Source organism: Monopterus albus, unplaced genomic scaffold (assembly GCF_001952655.1).
Source record: "Monopterus albus unplaced genomic scaffold, M_albus_1.0 scaffold98.1, whole genome shotgun sequence".
NCBI lineage: Eukaryota > Metazoa > Chordata > Actinopteri > Synbranchiformes > Synbranchidae > Monopterus > Monopterus albus.
The window spans coordinates 3,582,178-3,608,268 of NW_018127978.1; the positions used below are offsets into that span (position 1 = coordinate 3,582,178).

A 26,091-nucleotide genomic window follows, 5' to 3' on the forward strand; every position below is an offset into this window, starting at 1 on the left:
GTGAGAGGGATAAAGGGAGGGAAGACAGGTGGGAGCAGGGAAATGAAAAGAGGACAATGGAGAAAAGAAGAGGGATGGACAGATGGTTGAGGTGGAATGAAAATATGATGAGAATGAGAGAATAGACAACGAATGAAAGAGGAAGGGAAGATGAATAGAATAAAGAAAAGATGTCCGACAGTAAAAACAAAACAAAAAAAAAATGGATGCACGGACAGAACGAAGAAAAACAAGGCCGATGGATGGGCAAGGGGAGGAACAGGAGGGTAAAAAAAGAGAAGTCGACTACACCATTTGACCACAAGGAGCACAAACAAAACAACAGTGATTAAAGTTACTGGGCCACTCCACAATTGACAAAGTGTAGTAATTACCACCCCAGTGGTTAGTATTGACACAGTAGTAGTCAGACAGCAGCAAAACATAGGTCACAGTAACCAAATGCCAAAAGGTTGGGCAAAGAAATAGCCACCAGCTTCCTGCTTCTCTGTTTACTTTGCTTTTTTTAAAGTGTAGCAGCATGTGTGATTCCCACTACAAATTTGACAACTCATGGTACTTTACAAAAAAATCTGAAGAGATACTCCTTTTTTACAGCATCTGCTGTATCTGAGATGAGATCATGTCAGCAGCTTTTCCTTCTGAAAGACCCTTGAGTGAAACCCATGACTAGGCATGATTCAGCATGTCCCACTGTTTCAGTTCAGAGGAAGAGTGTATAACGGCAAACTCAAAAGCTCAAGATGGCATTTAGGGTGTTATCCATTAAGTATCACAATACAAACAGTATTTTTTATTCCCACTTCCCACTAGGAAGATGCAACTATCATAGTGTTTTACATGTTAAACAAAAGCCTGTCATCGAAGACAGACCGGACAGTCAATAAATAATGAGGCAACAAATCATACAAATGAGAATACTGGCACACACTCAGACAGGGCTGCAACTCTAGTACCGAATCGTTCACAAAATGTCAGAAAAAGGTGAGCCCAAATGACTGTTTTGTCAAACCAATGGCTCAAAACCCAGACATTTAAATTACAATAATAAAGAAAATCAAACAATATTCACATTTCAGAAGCTGGAACAATCAAAACTTTAAGAAATAATTATCAGAATATTTGCTTATTAAATTCCTGTTTGTTGACAAATCAACCAATTAAGTGTCACATTCTGTCATCGCTGTGAAAAGTGAAGTATGAAGAGTGAACAAATGAGCCTGTGAGAAAAGTTTAAACTGTGTGTATTTCTTAAAGGGTGCAGTATTATTTGTGTCCTTAGAAGTTCATTCAAGGATGCTGACATCTTTATCAAGCCTGTGTCACAACAACATTGTTGTCTATCAACGTCCTGACTGCTTTCTAATGTTAAATACTATACAATACTAATTCTAATAAACAGCTCAAAACTAACTTCAATTTTTGCCACTGACAAGAACATTAAAAGTACATATGCATAAAATATGCAACAATTAACCTAGAAAAATAACAGTTTATCATACCGTTGAGCTCAAACTACTGTAAACAAGCCCAGTAAATAGATCAGGAGCAAACTTTTATTAATGCAGTGGTTTTGTGTACCAGGCCGAGTGTGGTGAACTGCAGTTTGTTCAGCTCTGATCACAAACATTCCAGTGGGTAGCTGCCAAACGCTTCTAAAGGTAAACCCAGAAAACTCACCATTTAGATATTCCAATCTCAAATTCAGATGCACTGGGTTAAAATTACCAGGCATGAGTGTATTAACCATTAATAATATGTTTAAAGGAAGAGGGATATTTGTTAAGTTTGCTGGTATATTGGGTTGTCTAGGAAACTAAACCAGAAGATCAGTCAAACAGAATTTAAAACTGATGACAGTGCACTGACTTTCACCTTAAGCAGGTTCCAAATATGACCAAGACTTATCAAAAATCTAAGTTTTATGTGTATGGCTTGTTTTCATTCAAAATGAAATACAGTACATCAGTGATGCTGCTGTGTGCCCTCTTTGGGTTTTAGTACATTCCTGTTTTACCTCCCGTTTACTCTGACATGCCCACTGGTGTTCACCTGGGTTGAGATCTGGTGACTGAAAGCCACAGCATCTGATTCACATCATTATCATCCTCATCAAACCATTCAGTGACCCCTCATGCCATAGGGATGGAGGCACCATTTATTCAGGCATTTCCTTTCATTTGTCAATTCATTGAATTTGATAAATACATCCCAACTGCCTAAATCAATCTACAAGCAGAAACATACAGATCCACACTGGCTACTTGTACATACACATACACACACACACACACACACACACACACACACACACAGAGAAGCCAAAATGATCAACTGGGCCACACAAACACACATTAAGTCTTAGCAGCAGATGGTTTACAGCCAGTACAATTCTGTTGTGGCTGAGTACCAAAGCACACGACAGCATCCATCGACATGGCTGACCTCCTACACTGCTAACTGGAGTTCATACAATTTTATTATTTAATCTCAAGGATCCAGACTCTATATTAACAATGAACACAAAACTGTTTTCCTTTTACAGGAACCAGTGTTTGTTTTCACTTTGTTTTTCCAGTCTCTTTAAAATATAATGTATTTTAATATTAGGATTTCGTTACTACTAGACTGTATTCTAACTCTTAAAAAAAAAAATAAATAAATAAAAAGCTAAATGCAGCCCTGGTTTTTGGTCCCCTTTGGCAAATGTTTTGCTATTCTGATGAACATGTAATGTCAAAACATTTGTTGGAGGGATCAGGGCTCCATTTTGTTTTTAGTTTTAATTTTTAGTTTAGAGTTTGAATACCGTCTCTAGTAGCAAAGAATTCCATTCATCAATTTTATCTACACCTCTTATCCTAACAAGGGTTGTGGGGGGGTCTGGAGCCAATCCCAGCTGACATTGGGTGAGAGGTGGGGTCCACCCTGGATAGGTCGCCAGTCTATCACAGGGCTGACATGTAGACAAACCACACACGCCCACACTCACTCTGACAGGCAATTTAGAGTCATCAGCCAACCTAAGCTGCATGTATTTGGATTGTGGGAGGCCGGAGTAGCAGGAGAGAACCCACGCAGGAACAGGGAGAACATGCAGACTCCACAGAGAATAGTAAAGAAATCCTAATATTAAAAAGCATTATATTTAAAAAGAGACTACACTGGGGGGAAACTTAGTGTGTTACCATTTTCTAAGACAAAGTAAAAATCTGTTATGTGATGAGAGGAGATAACGGCTTTGAAGAGGATGTTTAGCCTCCAAGTACATTTGGACAGTGTGCGGATGCCATCGGTGGCTTTGCTTAAAGCCCAAGAGGACACTGCACTGACACAGTCATGTCAGCTGTCCTTGCCTTTCTTTTCTTGAGGGGGATGCAATTAAGTTAACTTGTCTTTTAATCATGTTAGGGTGATTACCCATAAAATGCAATCTAATAAATCCAATAGCAATCTAGTGCAACATCCTCACCATTACAGAAGCAAGAAAAAAAAACAGAGGAAAGGCCATGGACAATGAAAATAAGAGAACAAGTTCCCAAGAGGAAAACCAAACTTAAAAGAAACCTTAGCTCATGTACATAAACAAAACAAGAACACAAAAGAGAAAGGGGTCAACTCACACTTCAGAGTTGGTAATGTCATCCAAAGTGGCTGAGGCAGACTGATATCTGAAGACACAACAGCAGGATTATGACACAGGGGAAGAAACACACGTACAATACAGTACAGTAGAGCTCAGTGTAGTCACAGGCCCTACAGATGTGTAAATTCCCATTACTGCACCAATATTTTACCAACTGATTTTGATAGTTTTGGTGGACATGCAGTTGATCTTAAAGGCTTTGACATTCAAAGAGACAAAGTCTGGCAAAGGCTCTTCTTCACAAGCAGTGTACAGATAAACTGACTATGTTAACATTACAGGCCTCAGTGTTGTCAAATCTGATTGTTTGTGTTGATGGTGCACACTCATGTTTATAAGTGACATGCGTTTGGCCACACATGAAGATTCAACTCAAATGTGAGCCATTCACATACTAGAATAACAACATCATTTGTGCACTATATCCTCACAAACTGCTCGGTTACAATATGTTCTTTCCAGTTTTAGGTTATCAGAAGCTTTTCCATAAATGTCCAGCAAATGTGAAAGGTCCTCATCTCTCCATTGACCCCCATCACTGTTGTCGCTCTCCTCCGTGTTCATTTTTATTGGTTTGAAAGGAGCTGCCACTGAATGATGACGACAGATGACATATGCAGAAGAGAGAGACATTCAAAAAAAAAAAAAAAAAAAAAAAAAAAAAAAAAAAAAAAACAAAAAAAATCCAAATCTGACCCTCCCCCGACAGCGGTCACATGGTCAGAGATCAGATATGAATTGACTTGATCACTTATGGAAGTGGACCAGATCTAATTAGGGGAAGAAAAAAATAATTGGTTTGTTTGTACATCTGTGAAAAGACCAGATCTGTGTCACAAAACACACACAAAAATCTGATGAGGGTCACTTCTAGTCAAAGTGTGTAAAAGGCACAAATTTAAAACAATGTATTAAATGTGGTCTATGTGGTTGTTGATTACATAGTGTATTCTGATCCTGAAATAGATGAATGCTGCTCTGCTCCAACTCTGTGGAAAAATAGTTGTCAGACAATTTTGAGGAAGCAAAAAAACTTACATAGGGTAACATGGCATCAGGTCAACATCTGTTACACACTGATTAACGAATTTCAAATTAGACGTTTCTGTCCTGTGATTTCACAATCATCATCAGTTAAATATATATTCTAAGTCAATGGTTCTCAACCTGTTGATCAGGACCTCCACACGAAGTTGCACCATAAATCTAAGATCTTGTACAATGATTAATAGAAGACAAATGCAAAAAAAAAAAACCCACAAAACACAGTTATGCTTTCTCTCAATTTTTTTTTTTTACCGTTTTTTTTTTTTTATTATTGAAATTGCTCAGTCATGAATTCTTCTGGAAGTGGATTCTGACAAACATTCCAATAAAACATGAAAAGAAAACCTCTCTAGTTTGATCACAACCGGTAAACATATGCAACTGGTGACAAAGGGTTTTGAGGAGGTCACAAGCCCATAACATGTCTGATGCTGGGGCCAACACGTCTCAAAGTAATGTGTTACTGTCATCACACAACTGTTTCCGGTAGGTTACAACACTGTAGTTATTGCTGTTGGATGGAAAGATGCAGAGAACGCACTGTACTAAGGGAAATTCTGCCCATTACGGCTTTATGGCCCTTTACAAAGCTGTATTATGACACAGATACCACTAACATGTAAGGGCTGATATGACTTTCAGTGTATCTCAAATGCAAAAATAGCATATTGTAAGTTATAGACTACCTTTCCTCATTCTCCCTGAGTTACAAAATAAGACCTGCTTAATCCAAACAAATACCAGTATTTGCTGATATTGTAATAGGCAGTGATTTCCCAGCAGATCCTCTTGTATAAATACCATAAGTGTTCAGCTAGTTTTGTGTCTACTTCTCTGTGATCAACAGTTTAACTCTACAGGAAGGTGTAAAGGCAAAGTGACATAGCAACACAGTGTTAGTGGAAAAGATAAAGATGATGCCTTAGTGTACAAAAAGTCCCATAGTAATGCTCCAACACAAAAAGGTTAATATATCAAACAAGACAGCACAGCCCATTTATGTTTAGGAACAAAGCATTGAAAAATATACACACAGTCCTGACTCGAGCCCTGTGCAGTGTCTAAAAAAAAGACAGGAAGTGTGTTTGTGCTGACTGCTTTGTAAAACAATAACAAAGCTGATAAGAAAGCACAGCCAGCACAACATGACAGATTCATCTGGTGGACGCTTTGATTCTTTAATGTTTGAGCACTGGTGGTCATAAGACCCCTGATCATGATTGTGCTGCAGCCTCCCTGCGCAATACACTTGATACTGTTGCCCTTCTGAAAAAGAAGGCAGTGAAACAGAGGCCCCATGGTACAGCTCGCAGCTCTGCTCCCTAAAGCAGGCACCACAAAAAACTGGAAAGGAGGTGACGCTCCACTGAGTCAGAAGAGTTTTTCATAGCCTGGAAAGATAGTTTAATAACATATAAAAAGCCCTTCGTAGTGCCAGAACAGCATATTATTCATCACTGACAGACAAAAATAAGAATAACCCCAGGTTTCTTTTCAGCACTGCAGCCAGGCTGACAAAGAGCCACATAGCCTCTATTAACAGGCTATGTTCTGCAGGCTTTTAAGGTTCCTGTAATTAAACCTCTACTCAAGAAGCCTACTCTTGACCCAGGTGTCCTAGCTAATTATAGACCAATATCCAATCTCCTGTTTATTTCTAAAATTCTGGAAAAAAGCTGTTGCAAAGCAGTTATTTGACCATTTGCACAAGAATGATTTGTTTGAGGATTTTCAGTCAGGTTTTAGAGTCCATCATAGTACAGAAACCGCATAGGTGAAAGTCACTAATGATCTTCTCCTAACCTCAGACAAAGGACTTGTCTCCATACTTGTCCTCTTAGATCTCAGTGCTGCTTTTGACACCACTGATCACAGCATCTTACTGCAGAGCCTTGAACATGTTATTGGGATTAAAGGAACTGCACTAAGTTGGTTCAGATTCAGATAAAACTCAGTTATTTTTATCTATGAACCCAGATGAATCTGATCAATTGGCCAAACTTCAATCATGTCTTAAAGACAAAGGCGTGGATGACCTGTAACTTCTCACTTCTAAACTCTGACAAAACTGAAGTCATTGTGCTTGGGCCTGAAAACCTTAGAAATCTGCTGTCTAACCATATAGTTACTTTAGATGACATAGCTCTTGCCTCCAGTACAACTGTGAGGAACCTTGAAGTCATTTTTGATCAGGATACGTCCTTTAAATCACACAAACCAATTCTGTAGAACTGCCTTCTTTCACCTGCACAATATTGCTTAAATCAGGAGCATCCTGTCTCAAAGTGATGCTGAAACACTGGTCCATGCATTTGTTACTTCCAGGCTGGACTACTGTAACTCTTTACTATTAGGATGTCCCAATAGTTCCCTAAAAAGCCTCCAGTTACTCCAAAATGCTGCAGCCAGAGTACTGACAGGAACTAGCAAGAGAGATCATATCTCTCCCATATTAGCTTCTCTCCACTGGCTCCCTGTAAAATTCAGAATAGAATTCAAAATCCTTCTCCTAACATACAAAGCCCTTAATGACAAGGCTCCATCGTATCTTAAAGACCTCGTAGAGCCTTATCATCCTAACAGAGCACTTCGCTCTCAGAGTGCAGGTTTACTTGTGGTTCCTAGAGTCCACAGAAGTAGAAAAGGAGGCAGAGCCTTTAGCTATCAAGCTCCTCTCCTATGGAACCAACTCCCAGTCTCAGTTTGGGAGGCGGACACCCTTTGTACCTTTAAGAGTAGACTTAAGACTTTCCTTTTTGATAAAGCTTATAGTTAGGGCTGGATCAGGTGACCCTGAGCCTTCCCTTAGTTATGGTGCTATAGGCCTAGGCTGCTGGGGGGCCCCATGATGCTCTGAGTTTCTCTCCTCTCCTCTCTCTATGCATCTATATGCCACCATTACACATCACTAACTGTGTGTCTCCTCTCTCCTGTAGTGTGTCCTCTGTCTCTCTAAGTACCTTTCTGCAGGTAGTCCCGACTTTGGAGCTCTACGTCTCTGAGCAGTCACCGGCCACATCAACCTGACCAGTGTTTGATTGTTTGTTGTGTCTTGTTGCTTTTTTTTTTGTCTCTCCTCTATCCACTCACCCCAACCGGTCGAGGCAGAAGGCCGCCCACCAAGAGCCGGGGTCTGTCAGAGGTTTCTTTCGTTAAAGGGAGTTTTTCCTCCCCACTGTCGCCAAGTGCTGCTCAAGGGGGATTTGTCAGGTTTTCCCTATGTAATAATATTGATAACAGTAAGGTCTAGACCTTACTTTGTAAAGTGTCCTGAGATGACTTTTGTTGTGATTTGGTGCTATACAAATAAAATTTGATTTGATCCTAAACTGAGTGTTACTCAACACAGTGAGCAGTGTAAACTGCTTCAAGATTTGCGTATTTGAGTGACTGTAGCTACGTGACAGGTAAACAGAAGAAAATCCTACTAAAAACACCGAAGCACAGAAGATTGATTCATCATATTCAAAAGAAAAAAAAAATGCAACTTTCAGCTGGTTTGCAGGCAGTCAAGAGAAAACCCAAAGCACATTTGAGATGCCAAATGTAAAAAGCAGAATTACTTTGAAATTAATGTTTGGGAAAGTTTATATGCACCATTAAATTGCCATATAATCAAGGTCCAGTTTGGTCAGATCTAGGCTACAGATGGACCCGATCTGATCCCATATCAAAATCAGGTCAGATATTGACATCATTCACTCATCGGATATCGAACAGACAGGGCCGATCCACTTACCGATCTTTATTCATGTCCACAGCTTGTGCTAAACCATGAACCCACCGTAATCTAACATGGCACGAGACACGTCTCCGATCCAGATTCCATTCAATATCTTATCATAAACCCGCAGAAACTTCAGTCTGTAACCTAGTGAGCAAATAACATGAGCTGCGGGTTTGACTAAAATGACTTTTACTCATGCTTTCCAGAAATGCACAGACTTCCAGCAGACAACCCAAAGGCTAACGGGATTACACGCAACTTCATTAAACTCGATGACCAACTACTGTCGGTAGTGAAAAATGTCACATTTCGCAGCCTGTTGAAGCATTTAGAGCCCAGGTACAACCTGCCATCTAGAAAAAACATTTCAGAGACTGCTGTCCCTGAACTATACAACAGTGTCATCACAGTGAGCAGCGCAGTTAGATGTTGAAGCCATGAGCTTCACAACTGATATTTGGATCTCAAATCTGAGCAGCATTGAAGGTGATCCCCTCTATTCTGTTCCCACTTTACTGGACCCTCAATACAAAGACAGGCGAGAGATTTTTATTAATAATAAAGTTTCATGCCATAACGTTAGCTACATTTTAAATGGTAAATGTGAAATCTTGCAAAAGCAAAGCTACGTGTTTATTTCTAGCCCAAAAGTGGAGATTTGTAAATGTGCAATAAGTTGGAGAAGAGTGTGTCCTTGGCCCCTGACCATCTATTGGTTGCACTTATGCTTCACTACTCATATTTAATATTGTGCTTATTAGTGTTGTTTTATTGCATTGAAAGGGCTCTTGTATTGGAATCTGCATTGTATATTGGACCTGAACTAAAAAAATAAATAAATAAAAAAGTGGATCAGCCCATCACTAATCTAGACCTATCCATAGTACAAATGTTTTGTATAGTGTTCTGTTAAATAGCAACCTTTATCTAACTTTTCTTTAAAGATTTAAGGGTACCAGCGCCAAGTTGATTAATAACAGTACAGAAATGCCAAAAATAATGTTTATATTACCTCAAGCATTGTCTGTGTTTATTTCAACTGTAAAATGAGTCAAATTTGTTAATAACCAAATTGTAGAAATCCTTATCAACTATGTTTGATTATATCATGTGGCAATATAAAAATGTTAGTTGATAAATACTATGTTTTTTTTCTCTCTCAAAAACAGATTTTGGTCTCAGCCTCACCAATCCAGTAGAAGTTGTGCTCCAAATGATTATAGGCCAATGTAACCACTGATCTTTGCTCTGGCAAACATCCACAGGTCCACATCAAGGCTACAGATATGATCATGTTTGCCATCAGTCCAGTAAAACTGCCTTGTGATGTCAAGACTACAAATAAGGACATACTGAGCATGATATTACAAGACTGCAGATGGTCTATGACGTATGATGTATGTATGATGACAAAAATGTTTGCAGTTTGGTATCAAGACCTTCTTCTGGGAAACGAGTACAGCCTCACTAGTCTCCTTTTCAACAGCACTGCATCATTTTCAACCCTGACAAAAGGAGTAACGCCTAATGTGCAGGTTCTGATAAGGGCAATAAACAAATACTGATCAGAGGGTGGTGGCACACACCAGTAACACAAGTTCTACATTTCCAAACACAGTACATCCGCGTATTTTTTGACCGATATTGTCCGAAATTAAATAAAGATAAATCGTGTACTGCAAGACTACCAGAGCTGGAGCTGTCTGGAGAACACTTTGAAGCAGGAAACGCATGCTTGAACTGCTGCAAGCTCTGACAGAGGCAAAGAGGAGATGGAACTAATATACTCAGAGGTAAGAGGAGTAACGTGACCACAACTTATCAGCTTCTCATGTCAAAGGGGAACTCTGACCTTTCCAGATGGGGGTCAAACAAACAGCAAACATTTATTCAAAAATTATTCACAGATGCAGTAAATATTAGCAGACTGGTGCCGGTGTGATTACACCTTAATACACATAGTAGAGGGGTTTGGTTTAAGCAACCCGTTTACGATTAACAAAGAATCGGGTAGAAAAGAGTGGTATCTACAGAAACCCACTGCAATAGAAAAGCTAAGAAAAGGACTGCTCACACTGACAAATGATCTAGTGTCAACACAGCGCAAAACAGACTTGCAACACAAAGCTGCTTAATGTACAGTACAGTGACCACACAAACGCCAGTCACAGTACACTGCCTATACACCACTTTACTGTTTAACTCATGTTTGTTTCAGAGTAGTGAGCACAGTGTGAACTTAATTTTTGGCTCTGCTATATTTGGATGTTTGTGTGTAAAGCCTTTCTTTGTCTCTGTCTGAGAAGGAGGTATTATGAGAATGAAGCACAGTTTAACCATTTGCCCAACAATGAGGGAACATATTTGTTGGGTGAAATACACATAGGGTTGCAGCAGTATCGCAGTTTGACGGTATACCATGGTATGAAAATTGATGGTTATATCATGCACATTTGCTTATTAATAGTATTGAAGGAAAAAAATGCTACGCATGTGCACTTTTCTTTAAAAAAAAAAAAAATTAAAATCAGAAGCTTAGGATTACTTACCAAAAACAAACACCTTTGAGAACAACGCCCTCCCTCCATGCAGATCAAAGTATGTCCCGTTTATAACTGATTAAGCGTCGGTCATAAAATGCGCTTTTAAGATCATTTTCCACATTGTCTGTTCGTTCGCTAATCTCTGACTTACAAAAGGGCTCACATCGATCCCGATCTTGACCCCAGAAATGCCCACACAAACTTTGCCAGCTCTTATGAGTGTGTGTGTGTGTGTGTGTGTGTGTGTGCACGCACATGCGTGAAGGTACAGACAGGACCAGTCTGGCTGCACTATCATGCACCTACAGTAAATTATCAACTATTCTGATAATCGTTTAGAGCAGTGTGACAGCATTTCCAACTACTGTTTTACAAAGCAGCAAATTGATTAAAGGAGAAAATAATCATAAGATTGATGCCTAATGAAGACAATCAGTAGCTGCATTTGGATACAAAATAGTTCAGCAGAGCTCCACCTCAACCGGCTACAACAGTTAGGTCCTGCTGTTACATCAGTGCATGAGTGATATACAGTGGTGTGAAAAAGTGTTTGCCCCCTTACTGATTTCTTATCTTTTTGCATGTTTGTCACACTGTAATGTTTCAGATCGTCAAACAAATTTATATATTAGTCAAAGATAACACAAGTAAACACATCATGCAGTTTTTAAATGAAGGTTTTTATTATTAAGGGAAAACAAAATCCAAAACTATAGATCCCTGTGTGAACAAGTGTTTGCCCCCCTGTCAAAACACTGGTTTATCGCACCTGAGTTCAATTTCTCTTGCCACACCTGTTCGCAATCAAGAAATCACTTAAATAGGACCTGCCTGACAAAGTGAAGTAGACCAAAAGATCCTCAAAAGCTAGACATCATGCCGAGATCCAAAGAAATTCAAAAACAAATGAGAAAGAGAATAATGGAGCTCTATCAGTCCGGAAAAGGTTATAAAGCCATTTCTAAAGCTTGGGGACTGCAGCGAACCACAGTGAGAGCCATTATCCACAAATGGCGAAAACATGGAACAGTGGAGAACCTTCCCAGGAGTGGCCAGCCGACCAAAATTACCCCAAGAGCGCAGCGACAACTCATCCAAGAGGTCACAAAAGACCCCACAACAACATCCAAAGAACTGCAGGCCTCACTTGCCTCAGTTAAGCTGAGTGTTCATGACTCCACCATAAGAAAGAGACTGGGCAAAAATGGTTTGCATGGCAGAGTTCCAAGACGAAAACCACTGCTGAGCAAAAAGAACATAAAGGCTCGTCTCAGTTTTGCCAGAAAACATCTTGATGATCCCCAAGACTTTTGGGATAATACTCTGTGGACAGACGAGACAAAAGTTGAACTTTTTGGAAGGTGTGTGTCCCATTATGTGTGGCGTAAAAGTAACACCGCATTTCAGAAAAAGAACATCATACCAACAGTAAAATATGGTGGTGGTAGTGGGATGGTCTGGGGCTGTTTTGCTGCTTCAGGCCCTGGAAGACATGCTGTGATAAGTGGAACCATGAATTCTGCTGTGTACCAAAATATCCTGAAGGAGAATGTCCGGCCATCCGTTTGTGACCTCAAGCTGAAGCGAACTTGGGTTCTGCAGCAGGACAATGATCCAAAGCACACCAGCAAGTCCACTTCTGAATGGCTGAAGAAAAACAAAATGAAGACTTTGGAGTGGCCTAGTCAAAGTCCTGACCTGAATCCAATTGAGATGCTGTGGCATGACCTTAAAAAGGCAGTTCATGCCCGAAAACCCTCCAATGTGGCTGACTTACAACAATTCTGCAAAGATGAGTGGGCCAAAATTCCTCCACAGCGCTGTAAAAGACTCATGGCAAGTTATCGAAAACGCTTGATTGCAGTTGTTGCTGCTAAGGGTGGCCCAACCAGTTATTAGGTTTAGGGGGCAAACACTTGTTCACACAGGGCTATATAGTTTTGGATTTTGTTTTCCCTTAATAATAAAAACCTTCATTTAAAAACTGCATGATGTGTTTACTTGTGTTATCTTTGACTAATATATAAATTTGTTTGACGATCTGAAACATTACAGTGTGACAAACATGCAAAAAGATAAGAAATCAGTAAGGGGGCAAACACTTTTTCACACCACTGTAAACTGTTAATGTAATAGTATATGCTACCAAATATTAAGTTGAGGGTGTCAATAATTCTGTCCAGTCCATTTTTGGAGTTCAGTGTGGAATGGGTCACATTTGGCTTTTTTGTGTTGCTCCAATGCAAACAAAAAAAATTCACATGAGAATACCAAAGAATGTATTATTGTGTTCCTAATACGAGGTGTGGGCTGGGTCCGGATTGACTTACTGCTCCATCCACATCTGGACCGGGGTCCAGAGTTTGAGAAGCCCTGCCGCATTAATACCATCAAACTGTGACATTTTCGGAGACTGTTCTCATCATACTGTGAAAATCTCATGCCGCTGCAACCCTACATATAGATATAGGGAAGGTGGTGGAATTCTGAAATTCTACTTAATTTTTTTCTTGTATAATGCTTCAGCAAACAATGTCACTGATACAAAAAGCACACTACACAGAGTTCAACAGCTGACCGATTCTCTCCACCCACTCCACACTCACACAGTCTTTGTGCTGATAACATATTGATAATTCATCACCCATGTATTTCTTTCTTTAGTTCAGTTAGGTGTTTCTCTCTCTCTCGCTCTCTCTCTCTCTCGTCATGTGACTCAGCAAAACACCATCTCTTTCTATTTGCCTCCATCTCTCTTGCATTCCTTTCCTCTCCTCCAACTTGTTCCTGTCCAAGTCACCCGTCTGGTCACTACACGCAACCTGGGTACATGCATAAATGCATGTGGATAAGAGATACAAAGACACTTCCTGTACTGCACTTGACAGTGTGTAGGCCCAAGCTAAGAATAAATGTCCTGCTTGCCTCTGTTTTTACATTTCTAGTCAGATGTGTGCAATAATCTTTGATTACTCTGGCTGCGTGACTGAACGTGCAAGTGAAAAGCAAGACTGTGTGAGAAGAGTGTGAGCATGACATGCATGTCTGTGTAGGAAAACAGAACAAACACTATAAACTAAGACCAGTACACCTGTTGCTGTTTGTGTAGGTGTGTGTCTGTGTATAAAACTAGAGAACAGCATCAGTGGCGTCGCCCTGTCAGGTTAAACTATATCTGAGTGAGCTTGCCAATCCAGTTCTTTTCAGAAAGAGCCACATAGAAAATTTGTTTTGCTACAGACCTGACAAAGGCAGCAGCCTGGTGGAAACAGGTAGAAAACTCACTGATTTAATGTTTTTCTTGCCAACTGAATTCTTTCAGCAGCAGTACAGAGCCATTCTAAAAACTAATTTCTGGGAAAACTTGGGACAGTTTACAAAAACATCAGACACACACACAGAAAAATCAGTTCCCTTTCTGTTAATGCAAGACATGAACCCTTCTGATTATGAAGCTAATTTGCCTTGCTGACTTGGTGCAGTTTTAATTTGTTCATCTGTGATCTGCAAAAGGGCATTATCTCACTCAGAGGACCTACTGCTAATCTGAAGGAACGATTTTTCAGTGCAGCTTTCACAGAATGTTCTACAGTTGATCCAGTTGGCTGTGTTAATTAAAATGGCCACACATGGATTAGTGAAGGGGCCTGTTTCCCCCAGTAGATGGTAGATCACTGCATCAGTCATCAGGAATCTCTGTGCAAGTCTGTATTGCAGCTTAATCATGCCATGAATCCAGTGGTAAGACTTGGTAACTTTATAGGAGCAAGGGGACTTCAGCACCGTCAGTTTATTACGTTCCTGGAGGAAACCGATGCGGATCACCAGGACTTACTTTACCGCTAGTGTCCACAGGTTAAGTTTGGGCAAAGTGTTTCAACGAGTGTTAAAGCTCAAGAGGAAATTAGCACATTTTTTGAGTTAATGGGGAAATCCGACAAATTTCCTGAGCTGAATGACAAGAACTAGCTTTGTGACTTTGCGTTTGCTGTGGACATTTTTTCACACATGAATGAGCTGAATGTGAAGATACAGCGGAAATATCGGTTTGTGCACGACATGTACACAAATGTGAGAGCCTTCAAATCCAAGCTGACTTTATTCTCTAGACAAATTTCAAACAAATCTTTTGCTCATTTTCCCACACTAGCCATGCAGAAAGAGGCCACCTGAAACGCAAAGAAATACAGCAAATCACTGGACGACCTGTATGGAGAAATCTGCTGTCGGTTCTCTGGTTTTTAAAAAATTGACAAGTCGCTTCAGTTGGTGTCCTGTCCCCTGTCACAAGACCCTGAAACAGCACCACAGGAGCTGCAATTGGAACTAATTGATCTTCAGTCTGACTCCGTTTTAAAAGGGAAGTTCAACTCTCTTAAACTGAATGACTTTTCCAAACCTCTGGAGAACGGCACAGAAGATGCTGGCGTTGTTTGGCTCGACCTATGTGTGTGAGCAGACGTTCAGCGTCATGAACATCAACAAAGCCAGTCACAGATCCATGTTAACTGACCAACGCCTCAGATCTATCCTGAGAATAGCCACAACAAAACTAACTCCAGACTAATGCACTGGCTAAAAAGGGAGACCAACAACACTGTTCCCACTGAAACTGAAGGTTTAATTCTCTGCGTTATGAAAAAAATGCATTTGGAGAATAATACCTGTTAAAGGCCAAAACATTTTATGTAATGGCTTTTACACGTCATTTATATTAGCTCACACAAACACTCCATCCTTCTGCTCCCGGCCCGGCACCTCTGTCAGAACTCATTGTGGCCCACGAGTCAAACAGTTTGCTCACCCCTGAGCTAAACTAATCCAACAGAATATGATTGTGTCGCTATGCTAAAAAGGCTGCTAGACAACCTAATTAACAATTGGGTGGCCTTGTTATAATATAACAAAGTCTAGCATTTTAATTCTGTCCTTCCTTGTGGGAAACTCCCATTCTCTTCCCCTCATGTCACAGCTAAGAAAACATTCCAGTTTTCTTTTGGTGTAGCAAACTCAAATCAGACAGTGGCCACTGGTAATAAAAGCAGGGAGGAAGCATCTGTAAAGCTAAAAATATAAGAGGAAACAGAGAGAAGGACAGGTGTCATCACTTCTGGATGGAGGAAAAGGAACACCTGACCTCTGGGAGAGGAAGTAATAAAAAATAAATAATGGATGATAGTGATATGGGTCAGAGACAAAACTGAAGTACAAACAACAACTAGCATGTTTATAAATACACTAAAGGCAAGTGACTGAGGCTGGTAGTATCTGAGCCCTGTGTTTCTATTTCTGTCAGCACTCCTTTCTATTTACAAAATCCTAGCATTTCTCCAAATTACTGAACCCGATTATGGAACACTAACAGGTGAGTCACATGCCACATGCCAGTGGACAAACAAAGGCTCAGGTGAGTCAATGATATAACTCTTAGAGCTGTGGTTAGGACTGACACACCAAATCCCACTCCAGTGCTACAGGTTTAGCTACATGCAGTGACTTCAGAAAGTATTCAGTCCCCTTCCATTTGTTATACACTGGCATACTGGTTTGCAGATTTCATTTAAAATGGATAAAATTGCCCAATAACGCGTATGAACAACTTAAAAATCTTTGGAAATTCATTTACAAACAAAAACCAAATCAAAACCGAATATCCCTCATTTACAGAAGTATTCAGACTGTCCAAACTGTAGACAGGAGCATCCTGTTTGCTTTAATTCTCTTTGCAGTGTGTCTGGAACTTGACTGGAGCCCACCTGTGCCAAATTGAAGTGACAGGACATAGTTTAGAAAAACACACACAGTGTGTTTATTAGGTCCCACAATTCAAGAGCATGTCAGGACAAAAACCAAACCATGAAGTCCAAGGAACTCTCTGTAGACCTCTGGGATAAAACTGTGGTGAGGTACAGATAAGGACAATGGTATGAAACCATTTCTAAAGCTCTGAATGGTCCCAGGAGCACAGGGGCCTTTATAACTGTGAAATGGTGGAAGTCTGGAACCTGTAGGACTCTGGTTAGAGGTGGCAAGAAGGACCTTGGTCCGGCAGGAGACCAAGAGCTCAACAGTCCCCCTAACAGGGTTTCAGGACAGCCATCTCAGCAGCGCTCCATCAGTCACGACTTACTGTAGTGAGGCTGGACAGAAGCCACTTTGAATAAAAGGCAGATGACAGGAGTCTGAGGACATGAGGAAAAGCTTCTCTGAACTCTCTGTACTGAACTCCAAGCACTGCCTGGAGAACACCAGGCACTGCTCATCACCTGCTAATGCTATCCTTGCTGTGAAACATGGTGGGGAGTGCATCTCAGCAGCAGGCACAGGGAGACTGGTCAAAATTCAGGAAAAGAATGAATACAGCCAAATACAGAGATTTTCTTGAAGAAAACCTGCTCAGAGGGGGTTCACCTTTTCAGGACAACAATGACCGGAACAAACAGCCAACACTACAATGACTTCAGAACAAGTCTCTGACCGTCTTTGAGGGGCCCAGCCAAAGCCCAGACTTAACCCCCAGAGAACATCTGTAGAGGGACCTGCTGATGACAGTTCAGACACTTCCCATCCAATCTGATGGAGCATGAGAGGATCTGACAGGGAGAATGGAACAAAATGCCCAAATCCAGGCGTGCAAAGCTTGTAGACTTCCTCCAGAAGACCGGAAGCTGTAACTGCTAATAATGATAATGGGATGTCTACAAAAGTACTGAATTGATGGGCTGAATACTTTTTGGAATTAGAGATTTCCACTTTTGACATTTGCGAAAATGCCTTCATTTTGACATTATGGGTTATTGAGTGATAGGTATAAAAGGCAACTTTATCCTTTTAAAATTATCTAACACAATATGAAGGCCACTGAATACTTTCTGAAGTAAATATATGCAATAGAAAATTATATCCTGAATAGAAAATTATTCACTTTCTCCAGTAAAGTTCAGCAAATTCATGCACACTTATCTGACTGTGTTCCTTTACAGCATCTCACTCAACATGAGCAAAACTAATAAACTACATATAAATGCATATCCTCCTGCCAGAAAACACTCATTTAAGTGTTCTCTCATTTCTCAAACATGGCTAGAAGGTGAGAAGAGAGAGAGGGACTGACAGTGATGGAGTGAGTAAAAGTCAGAGCGTGAGAGAGTAAACACTGTAGGGACCCACATATCACCAGTCAGTGAACAGCAAACAGTGCATGGACTCACAGATCTGAACTGGTAACTCTCTCATTCCACTCGCCCAGTTTCTCAGAGGTTCTCACATAGCTAGAAACAGAGACATAAAGGTATTACACTGTAGAGGTTCAACAAGCACTCAGAGCAGGCTGGCTCAGAGAGGAAGCCAGGGTTACAAAGTCCCCAAAGAATCTCTGCACTGAAGTTATTATCCCCAATTACATTACGACGATAGTTGGAATAATGTAAATAATTAAGGGACTGTCAATGGAAAAACACTTTCCTCTTTCATTAGTGAAGATCAAAATGCTGACTGTGGATTCATGTATACATTCACCAAGGTTGCACCCTGAGGAAGTGGATGTTTTAAACCTGTGTTCCCTGAGCAAAGAGTTAGCATCTTATTCACCATAAAATTGGTACAAATCAATTTCTGTTTAAAATTTGGTGCTGCATAGATGAGCAGCGCTATTCACAAACTTCACCATAAAGGGTGATTTATCAAGGACGGAACACTGCTGCTCAAAATAGAAAAAAAATCTCAGATCTGCTCTGACATTCTGAAACAATCTTTGTGTCATCTAGTAACAAAAGCAGCCACAGTATAAAATCCACAAATGCATGACTGTCAAGTACAAAACTGTTCATGGTGATACAATGGTAACAGAAGCTTTTACATGACAATTAATGTTCTAATAATATTAAAGATATTTGAGCAATCTATTTCCAGTTGGACCAGTTGATATCTGTTAACTGTACTTTAAATATACACGCTTTGAGATTGCCAACTTCTAATGCCAACAACCTTTGTCAGGTAACTGCTGGATTTTCCTTTTTTTTTTTTAAATAAGGTCACATTTTATTTCCAGTGGTACAAAAAGGTGTGCGTCCAAAAGAGATAAAGAGAAAACATGTATCCATTGTGTAAAACTGAGGAATAATTTATATTAAAGAATTCTGAAACAATGGACTTGAGACCTAACAAAAGACAGGAATGCACTGTGTTTGATCAACGCATCCCTTTTCAAACAAGACACAGTCTATAAATTATTTTGGGCTGGAAATTCAGGCAGGGATTTTGGCATTTTACAGTAGTGAATTGCTAATTTAATCCGAGCCCCTTCAATACTTAGTGAACCTATTTATGCTGCATGAGAGTTGCTAAAAAGAACCAAAACAAAAAAATTTAAGGTTGAGAAAACAGACCGTGTTCAGTTCACAACTGAACTGAGATCGACAGAACTTAACTGTCATCCTGCAGTGTTGCAAAATGATGCTTCTTTTATCTCAAACACAATCTCTGGCCGAGTACAGAAAAGTGTTATGTTGCAGAGAGCGCACAAACCGGACAACAAATGAGGTCAGAGTTTATATTAAAAAGTACTAATACACCTATAAGTACTTATAAGGCATATTAAACTCTTTTGATCCCTGGATTGTTACATGCTTCATAAGGAGTTACAACAGAGCACAGTCATCATCTTTATCATATCACTGAGTTTCAGCAGTATAAAGATAATCACCTTTATTGGCCAAGTATGTTACACACAAGGAATTTGTTTCCAGTACAGAACCGAGGCAGCCATCTGCGGTGCCAACTCAACCGATGGCTCTAACCATCGGGGACAACTTAGGGGTTCAGTGTCTTGCCCAAGGACACTTCGACACGTGGACTGCAGGCACTGAGATTCAAACCTCCGACCCTCTGGTTGGGCTTGGACTGCTCTACCCACTGAAGCGCAGTCGCCCCCTATCATTCTACCAAGAACTTTGCTGTCTCATTATGATTAGTCACACCTCCTGCTGAGGTAATAACTGCAGCTGCTCAATTATCATAGCTTATCATTTTAGAGACTAAAATTAGGTGGAGAATGTGATAATGGTAAAGCAACAAATCACATTTCAGACCAGCTTGCTACGTTTGAGAAAGAATGAAGTGTTACTATAAGATGCAAAACTGCAGATAAATATTTGTTTCTGCTCTGTGACCATGTGGATTAACAGTCCTATTCACAGGATATTTAAAAACATGGATATTGTGCCTGCTAATTCAGCACCTTCACCTCTGCTGATGTTAAGACAACTCCGTTTCATCTGTTTAACAGGCGTGCCAGCATCCTGTATAATGTAGAGTGCTTAAGAAAATAACCTAGCGCACTTCAGGCTGAATGCCTCACTCCAACAACAGTCATTCTGTGACTGGCTCCTTCTGATAACACTGCTACTATCAGAGATCGTCAGCAGATCAGCTGATTCATCTGGACTGTGGTCGTCTGGGGTAAATGTCTAACTGACTTAAACTGAATGAATCCAAATGTCATTTCCTTGTTTATTCTTGCATCTTGCTAAAACAACTTTAAGATGTATTCATATGGGGCAATTCTCTTTACATACACCCATTGTTAAGGTCTTTCTATAAAACCAAACATGATACCAGGGATTTCTGTTGCTCCTAGGTTTACACTGCACTTCTGGTTAGATGCTAAACTGCATTTCGTTGCCTTGTACCTGTACATGGGTAATGACAATAAAGTTCAATCTAATCTTTACATATTGTACATTGTACAAATACAGCACGTCATCACTATGACTAAGAGGGGGAAAAAAACACAATGATTATAGTTGTGTATTTAACAACTACAGCTATGACATTTATACTAAACAAATTAATGCAGCACCCTCATTTGTTTTAATGGGGCCAAAGAGTGATCAGACAAACAATGAAAGGTTGTCCAGCAAAAAAAAGTTGAACTAATATTAAATCATCCTGCAACACGCTCTTTTGGTCAATCAGATACTTGTGCTATCTACTTTCTCAAAATGATTGTTGCCTTGGTAACTTTACAAAGCTGCAAAATGCTTTTTCAAAGTATTATAAACAGTACAACATTTTGACATCAGATGAGCCTTCATTGTCACTGCTCTATTATCTTCAATGGGATTTCTTACAAAGCATTCATCTTCTCACAGGTACCTAAACACTCAACTAGCAAAGAATGAAAGTTTGTTCAATATACTAGTAAATATAAATTGACTTGTTTCACTGGATAAAAATCTAAGAAATACATACGTGTTGGAGGTCTGTACATTCTGCCAGCTCTTAGTGAAGTTCTGTTTGAGATCGTCGAGGGGGCTATGGCCAAGTTTCCTCTTCAGCTCTGCGCAATGCCTCTCTTTGGCTGACAAAACCTGACGCAGAGTGCTGACCTCCTCCTCCACCTGACACACAACAGAGCCACAGAGAGACATCAGTATGGGGCTTCCTCTTCACTCATTCTACTATGTCAGACTTCGCATATTTTGTTTCTATATCCTCAAAAGAAGAACAATATTTACATTCCTCTGCAAAACACAATGTGCATCTACTCTAGAATCAAAATTTACATCATCCCCTTGACTCTGAGCCATGTTTGCAGATGTCTTCACTCTTACTATTCTTGATTATTCATCTATGATCAGTTCCATGGCTCTCACTCACAGAATCACATACACTGCTGACATCTGTTGACTGGCTGTACAACTAGAGAGAGGACACGAAATCTTACTCAATGTATATTTAGGATTAAACAAATTGAATGTGCTCACCCTTTGTTATTAATTACAGCTGCACTTTTCCCATTATTAGTCAGAAGACTTCCATTCACAACAGCCTATCATAGAATTAGTCGATAAATTGCAGAAAATCTGACTTATATCAACCACAAGAATTCAAACCAAATGTATTGTTAAATAAAGGGTATAATAAAGGCTGTGATAAAATCGTACATGAAACAGAGGAAGGTATGGATCTTCCAACAATTATTAAATAATTTTAAGTCCGTCTTTGAAAGTCAGGCAGTAACACATAATAGAATAAGAGTACACACTCTTAGCATCTACTCCTCATGAAATACACAAAGTGAACTCTACTAGCTTCTTGCACTGTTAGCACAACATAATAGCATAAAAAAGGTAACAACATAGTGCAAACAAAGTAGAGATCACATGCATGTGCAGTTGATTCTCTTACTACAGAGACTGTAAATGGTAATGGCTATCCTCAGCCTCTGGAGCTCTTTTTAAATAAGACATACCCTTCATATTTCATGATGAATTAATATGTGACCTAGTGCAGCGGTGTGGCTCACTGGTGTGTTTTTAATAGTTTTTGGAGAACAAACCAAGGTTCACAGACACTGCAGTGAGTACACCAAATTCACTGTTTTTAGTCACCGTTGATGATTTGTAGAAAATAAAAACAGAAAATATCACTGATGTTATCCTTTAAGTTTATTCTACCCAACATGTCTTCCTCAGGCCTGAGAGAACCAGTGTTAATGAAGGTTGCTTTTCCATCACCTGGTACTGGCTCAACTTGACTTGACTCAACTCTACTTGCTTTTGGTACCAGGTGCTTGGTTTTCCACTGTAGATGGTCCCCTCTCAGTGGATCTGGTTGTCATAGCGACACCACATTACACTGCTGTGACACCATCAGCAACCGACAGGATAACAATGGAGGACATCGAAAGTATGCTGTTCTGGATTCTTGGTATGTGGATGGTTTTAGTTAGTACAGTAGTGGTTAGCCTTAAATAATGTTGCTTTTAAAAATTATGCTTTGTTCCAGGGCGTCTTGCATGTTGAAGATGTGATTTCTATGACCAACTGCTAGTCTGCAGTGTTTGCACATCACCGTTTGGTATTGCCTCAGCTTGCTTGGAACCTCGACGGAGGTGATACCAAAATAGTACCAGGTATTATCCCCAACATTTGACCGATGGAAAAACAAATAAGATGAGTTGACTCAAGCTGCTACCAGGGGGTGGAAAAATGGGGCTTTAGCTTTGAGTTACACGTAACACGCACTGATAGTGAAACATCTAGGCCTTACCTTTATGAGCTCATTGCGGAGCTCCTCAGCCTCTTCCTCCGTCAGGCCTGGTGGAAGAGGGTCAGCAGAGTTCCCCACTGCTCCCTCCACTGGCACGTCAGATAGGTTGCCTGAACGATCCACACCAAGACCCTTGTTAGGAGAGTTCAGGTTGATATCTGGAATGATGACAAACAGACAGACAAAAAGGAGAGGTGAGGGAGGGGGGAAGAAAACAAGGCGACTCATTTATTTATTTATATAGCGCTTTACAACGCCCAAGAGTGCTCAAAGTGCTTCACATTAAAACATAAAAATAAAGCAGAACATTTTAAGATACATAAACTAACCAAAAGGAAAACAAGTTAAAATTACACAAATTTAAAACCAAGGTCTGTAAGGAACTAGAAAACTCCTATATAATAAAAATGTGTCAAAGTACAAACAGAATAAGATTACAGAATATAAAATCAGAAAGCCTGTAGGCACCTGTATAGCACCACTGCTATAAATTAAGTGCCAAAAGCCAGTCTGAATAAGTGTGCTTTTAATTTAGACTTGAAGGCCACTAACTCAACTCATTTATAGCCCAAAGTTCAGGCGGTAGGGTATTCCAGAGCTCGGGGGCATATAGGGCATAAGAACGATCACCCCACTTTTTGTACCTTGCCCGTGGGACAACCATAGACAAACGCTCATAGGAACACAGCACTCTGACCGGGGTATTAGTGGTTAAAAGATCAGTCAAATAGGCTGCAGCAAGACCATTAACAGCCTTGAACATGAACAATAGAACCTTAAAATCAATTCTAAACTGTACCGGAAGCCATTGAAAAGACTGAAGGACAGGGGTAATATGAGCATGCTTTGGAGTATTTGACAGTAGGTGAGCAGCCGCGTTCTGTACTAATTGGAGCCTACGGAGGAGAGACTGGTTAATTCCAATATAGAGGGCGTTGCAGTAGTCAAGTAGTAAGCTAATGAAAGCATGGATGGATTTTTCTAGGTCAACTCAACATAAAAAGGGCTTTACCTTTGCTAAGAGCCTCAGTTGAAAGAAGCTTATTTTGACAACAAGGCTAATCTGCTTGTCAAATTTGAAGCTGCTATCAAATAACACTCCTAGGTTTTTCACAGTTTGAGTGAATAAAAGGGCTGAAGCTCCTAGGCCGGGTACGATGTGAGTAAAGTCAGGGCTAAAAACGATGTATTCAGTCTTCCCCTCATTCAAATTAAGAACATTCTGTGAGAGCCACCGTTTAATATCACACAGACACCTGTGCAAGGGGGCTAGTGCACTGACTCATGTAAGAAGAAATGCTAATGGGGAGAATGAAGGGGAGAGATTAGTAGAGTAGATGGGTAAACAAATACCCACTTAGACCAGTTCAAGTGTTAAAAGCGAAGATTGGTCTACTCAAATGATCCCTCTCAGTGTCTATTACACTCACACACACACACACACACACACACACACACACACACACACACACACACACACACACACAGAGCACAGGGAAGAGGCTAGTGTTGCCAGCAGGAGATAAAGCCGACAGGAAGAGAAAGTGGCAATTAGTGGAGCCAAGAGTTGATCTGTACTCTGGAAGAGTAACTTGATCCCTCTGTCCAAGAACCATGACACCTTTTAACTTCTAAAGACAAGAATTCTAGAGTAACCAGCACCAAAAATAATGACTACAAAAGAGCAGGATGAAAATACTAAAAGAACAAACTACATCCAGTCAGTCTAAACTTGAATTTATCCAGAGATAGTTAACAGCCTGATCTGCCACTGTCAGCATTTCTATGACAATAAGTGCACCCTGCATTGCCTGAGGACACCAGCATAATTTTAGCAGCTACAGGAGCTTGGTAAGAAGGACAGCAAGACAAGCAGGAGCCACTGCCTGAAACAGTGCAAGTCAAACATTCAAACACTATTCAGTGGGTGAACCCATTATGAAAGCTAAACTCTCACCTTACATTGCTTACACACACACCCACTTCCAGTGAACAGGCAATGTTGTTTAGAATTATTTTACTTCAAGCATGTTATCTAAGAATCAGAACATTGTTATGCATGAAAGATCTGAATGCAACAGTGAGCTCCCTGTAATTCCTTGATTGTGCAGTATCCATGTCTACACAACTAACATTATGAGAAACACACAATTGTTTGGATCATTCCAAGATGATCATTATGTTGTGTGTTTGAGTCTCAGCAAGACTCCATACAAGATGGCCAGATATGACAGCTCCACCCTCCAGGAATATTCATGATATTGACAGTGAGGTTAAAAAGACATCAGGCTCATATGAAAAGGGGATGACTATAAAAACATGCTCTTCCTACGATTAAGACTTACTAGACCTCTGTCATATTTTGTAGGGATGCCACTTTTTTCAGATCAAGTACATTATGAGTGCTTGCATTTGAGCATTTGCCGATACGTACTTAATGATGCCATCTTTCTACTGTAAAACTACAATTACCATAACAGTGCAATGGCTTTAGGGAGAGTTTTTATATTCATAAGATTTATTTTCTGATATTGATTAAAAAGAATATCCTACACAACAGGAGACTGTGCAACTTAACCGAAAACTTTGTGATAACCAACACAGCACTGCCACCATCTCTATTCAATAACATGCGACTGAGTGAACATCTGCAGCCTGCTACACAGTATACTGTAATACAGTGGATTTGAACCTTTTTAGGAGTGTGACCCTGTGTCAGGATGTAATGATTTCACAACCCCCTGATCAGAACATCACAGTTTAGAAGGGCATATTATCACATTCAGCAATTTAAAGGTTTAATTTAATGAGGCTGCATGCTTTTATGTTAAAGTGGCTGCTGTCTGGGGCTCCATCCTGTCCTTTCTGCTGGACATATACCTGCTCTGCTGTAGAGATGCTGCTGGTCTCAGCCTCCAAGTCCACAAGGATTCAACCCATTTCATACAGAGTGCATTTGACATCACTGTAAACTACATAAAGTTAGCATTTATTTTTTTCCCCCCGTTCACAACAATAAGTATAACAAGCAACGTGGCGGTTTTAGCGGAATGAATGGGACCAGGGATTCTGAC

General features: G+C 40.1%; 1 protein-coding gene across 4 annotated transcripts in view; it reads right to left on the minus strand.

Annotated features, from left to right (window-relative positions):
• Nucleotides 1–3,568: 3,568 nt before the first annotated feature.
• Nucleotides 3,569–26,091, minus strand: part of tpd52l2b (tpd52 like 2b) — a 25,996-nt gene continuing 3,473 nt past the window's right edge. Inside the window, exons 2-5 of one of the 4 annotated variants that reach the window (XM_020609214.1) lie at nucleotides 23,018–23,175; nucleotides 21,215–21,363; nucleotides 18,175–18,234; nucleotides 3,605–3,671 (exon numbers count right to left, since the gene is read on the minus strand). In XM_020609214.1, coding sequence (XP_020464870.1) covers nucleotides 3,620–3,671; nucleotides 18,175–18,234; nucleotides 21,215–21,363; nucleotides 23,018–23,175 — 419 coding nt within the window. In that variant the 3' untranslated portion in view covers nucleotides 3,605–3,619. Of the gene's footprint in view, nucleotides 3,672–4,382; nucleotides 4,417–15,053; nucleotides 15,133–18,174; nucleotides 18,235–21,214; nucleotides 21,364–23,017; nucleotides 23,176–26,091 lie in introns of those variants that run through there. The other 3 variants (XM_020609215.1, XM_020609213.1, XM_020609216.1) reach the window with 3 other exon arrangements.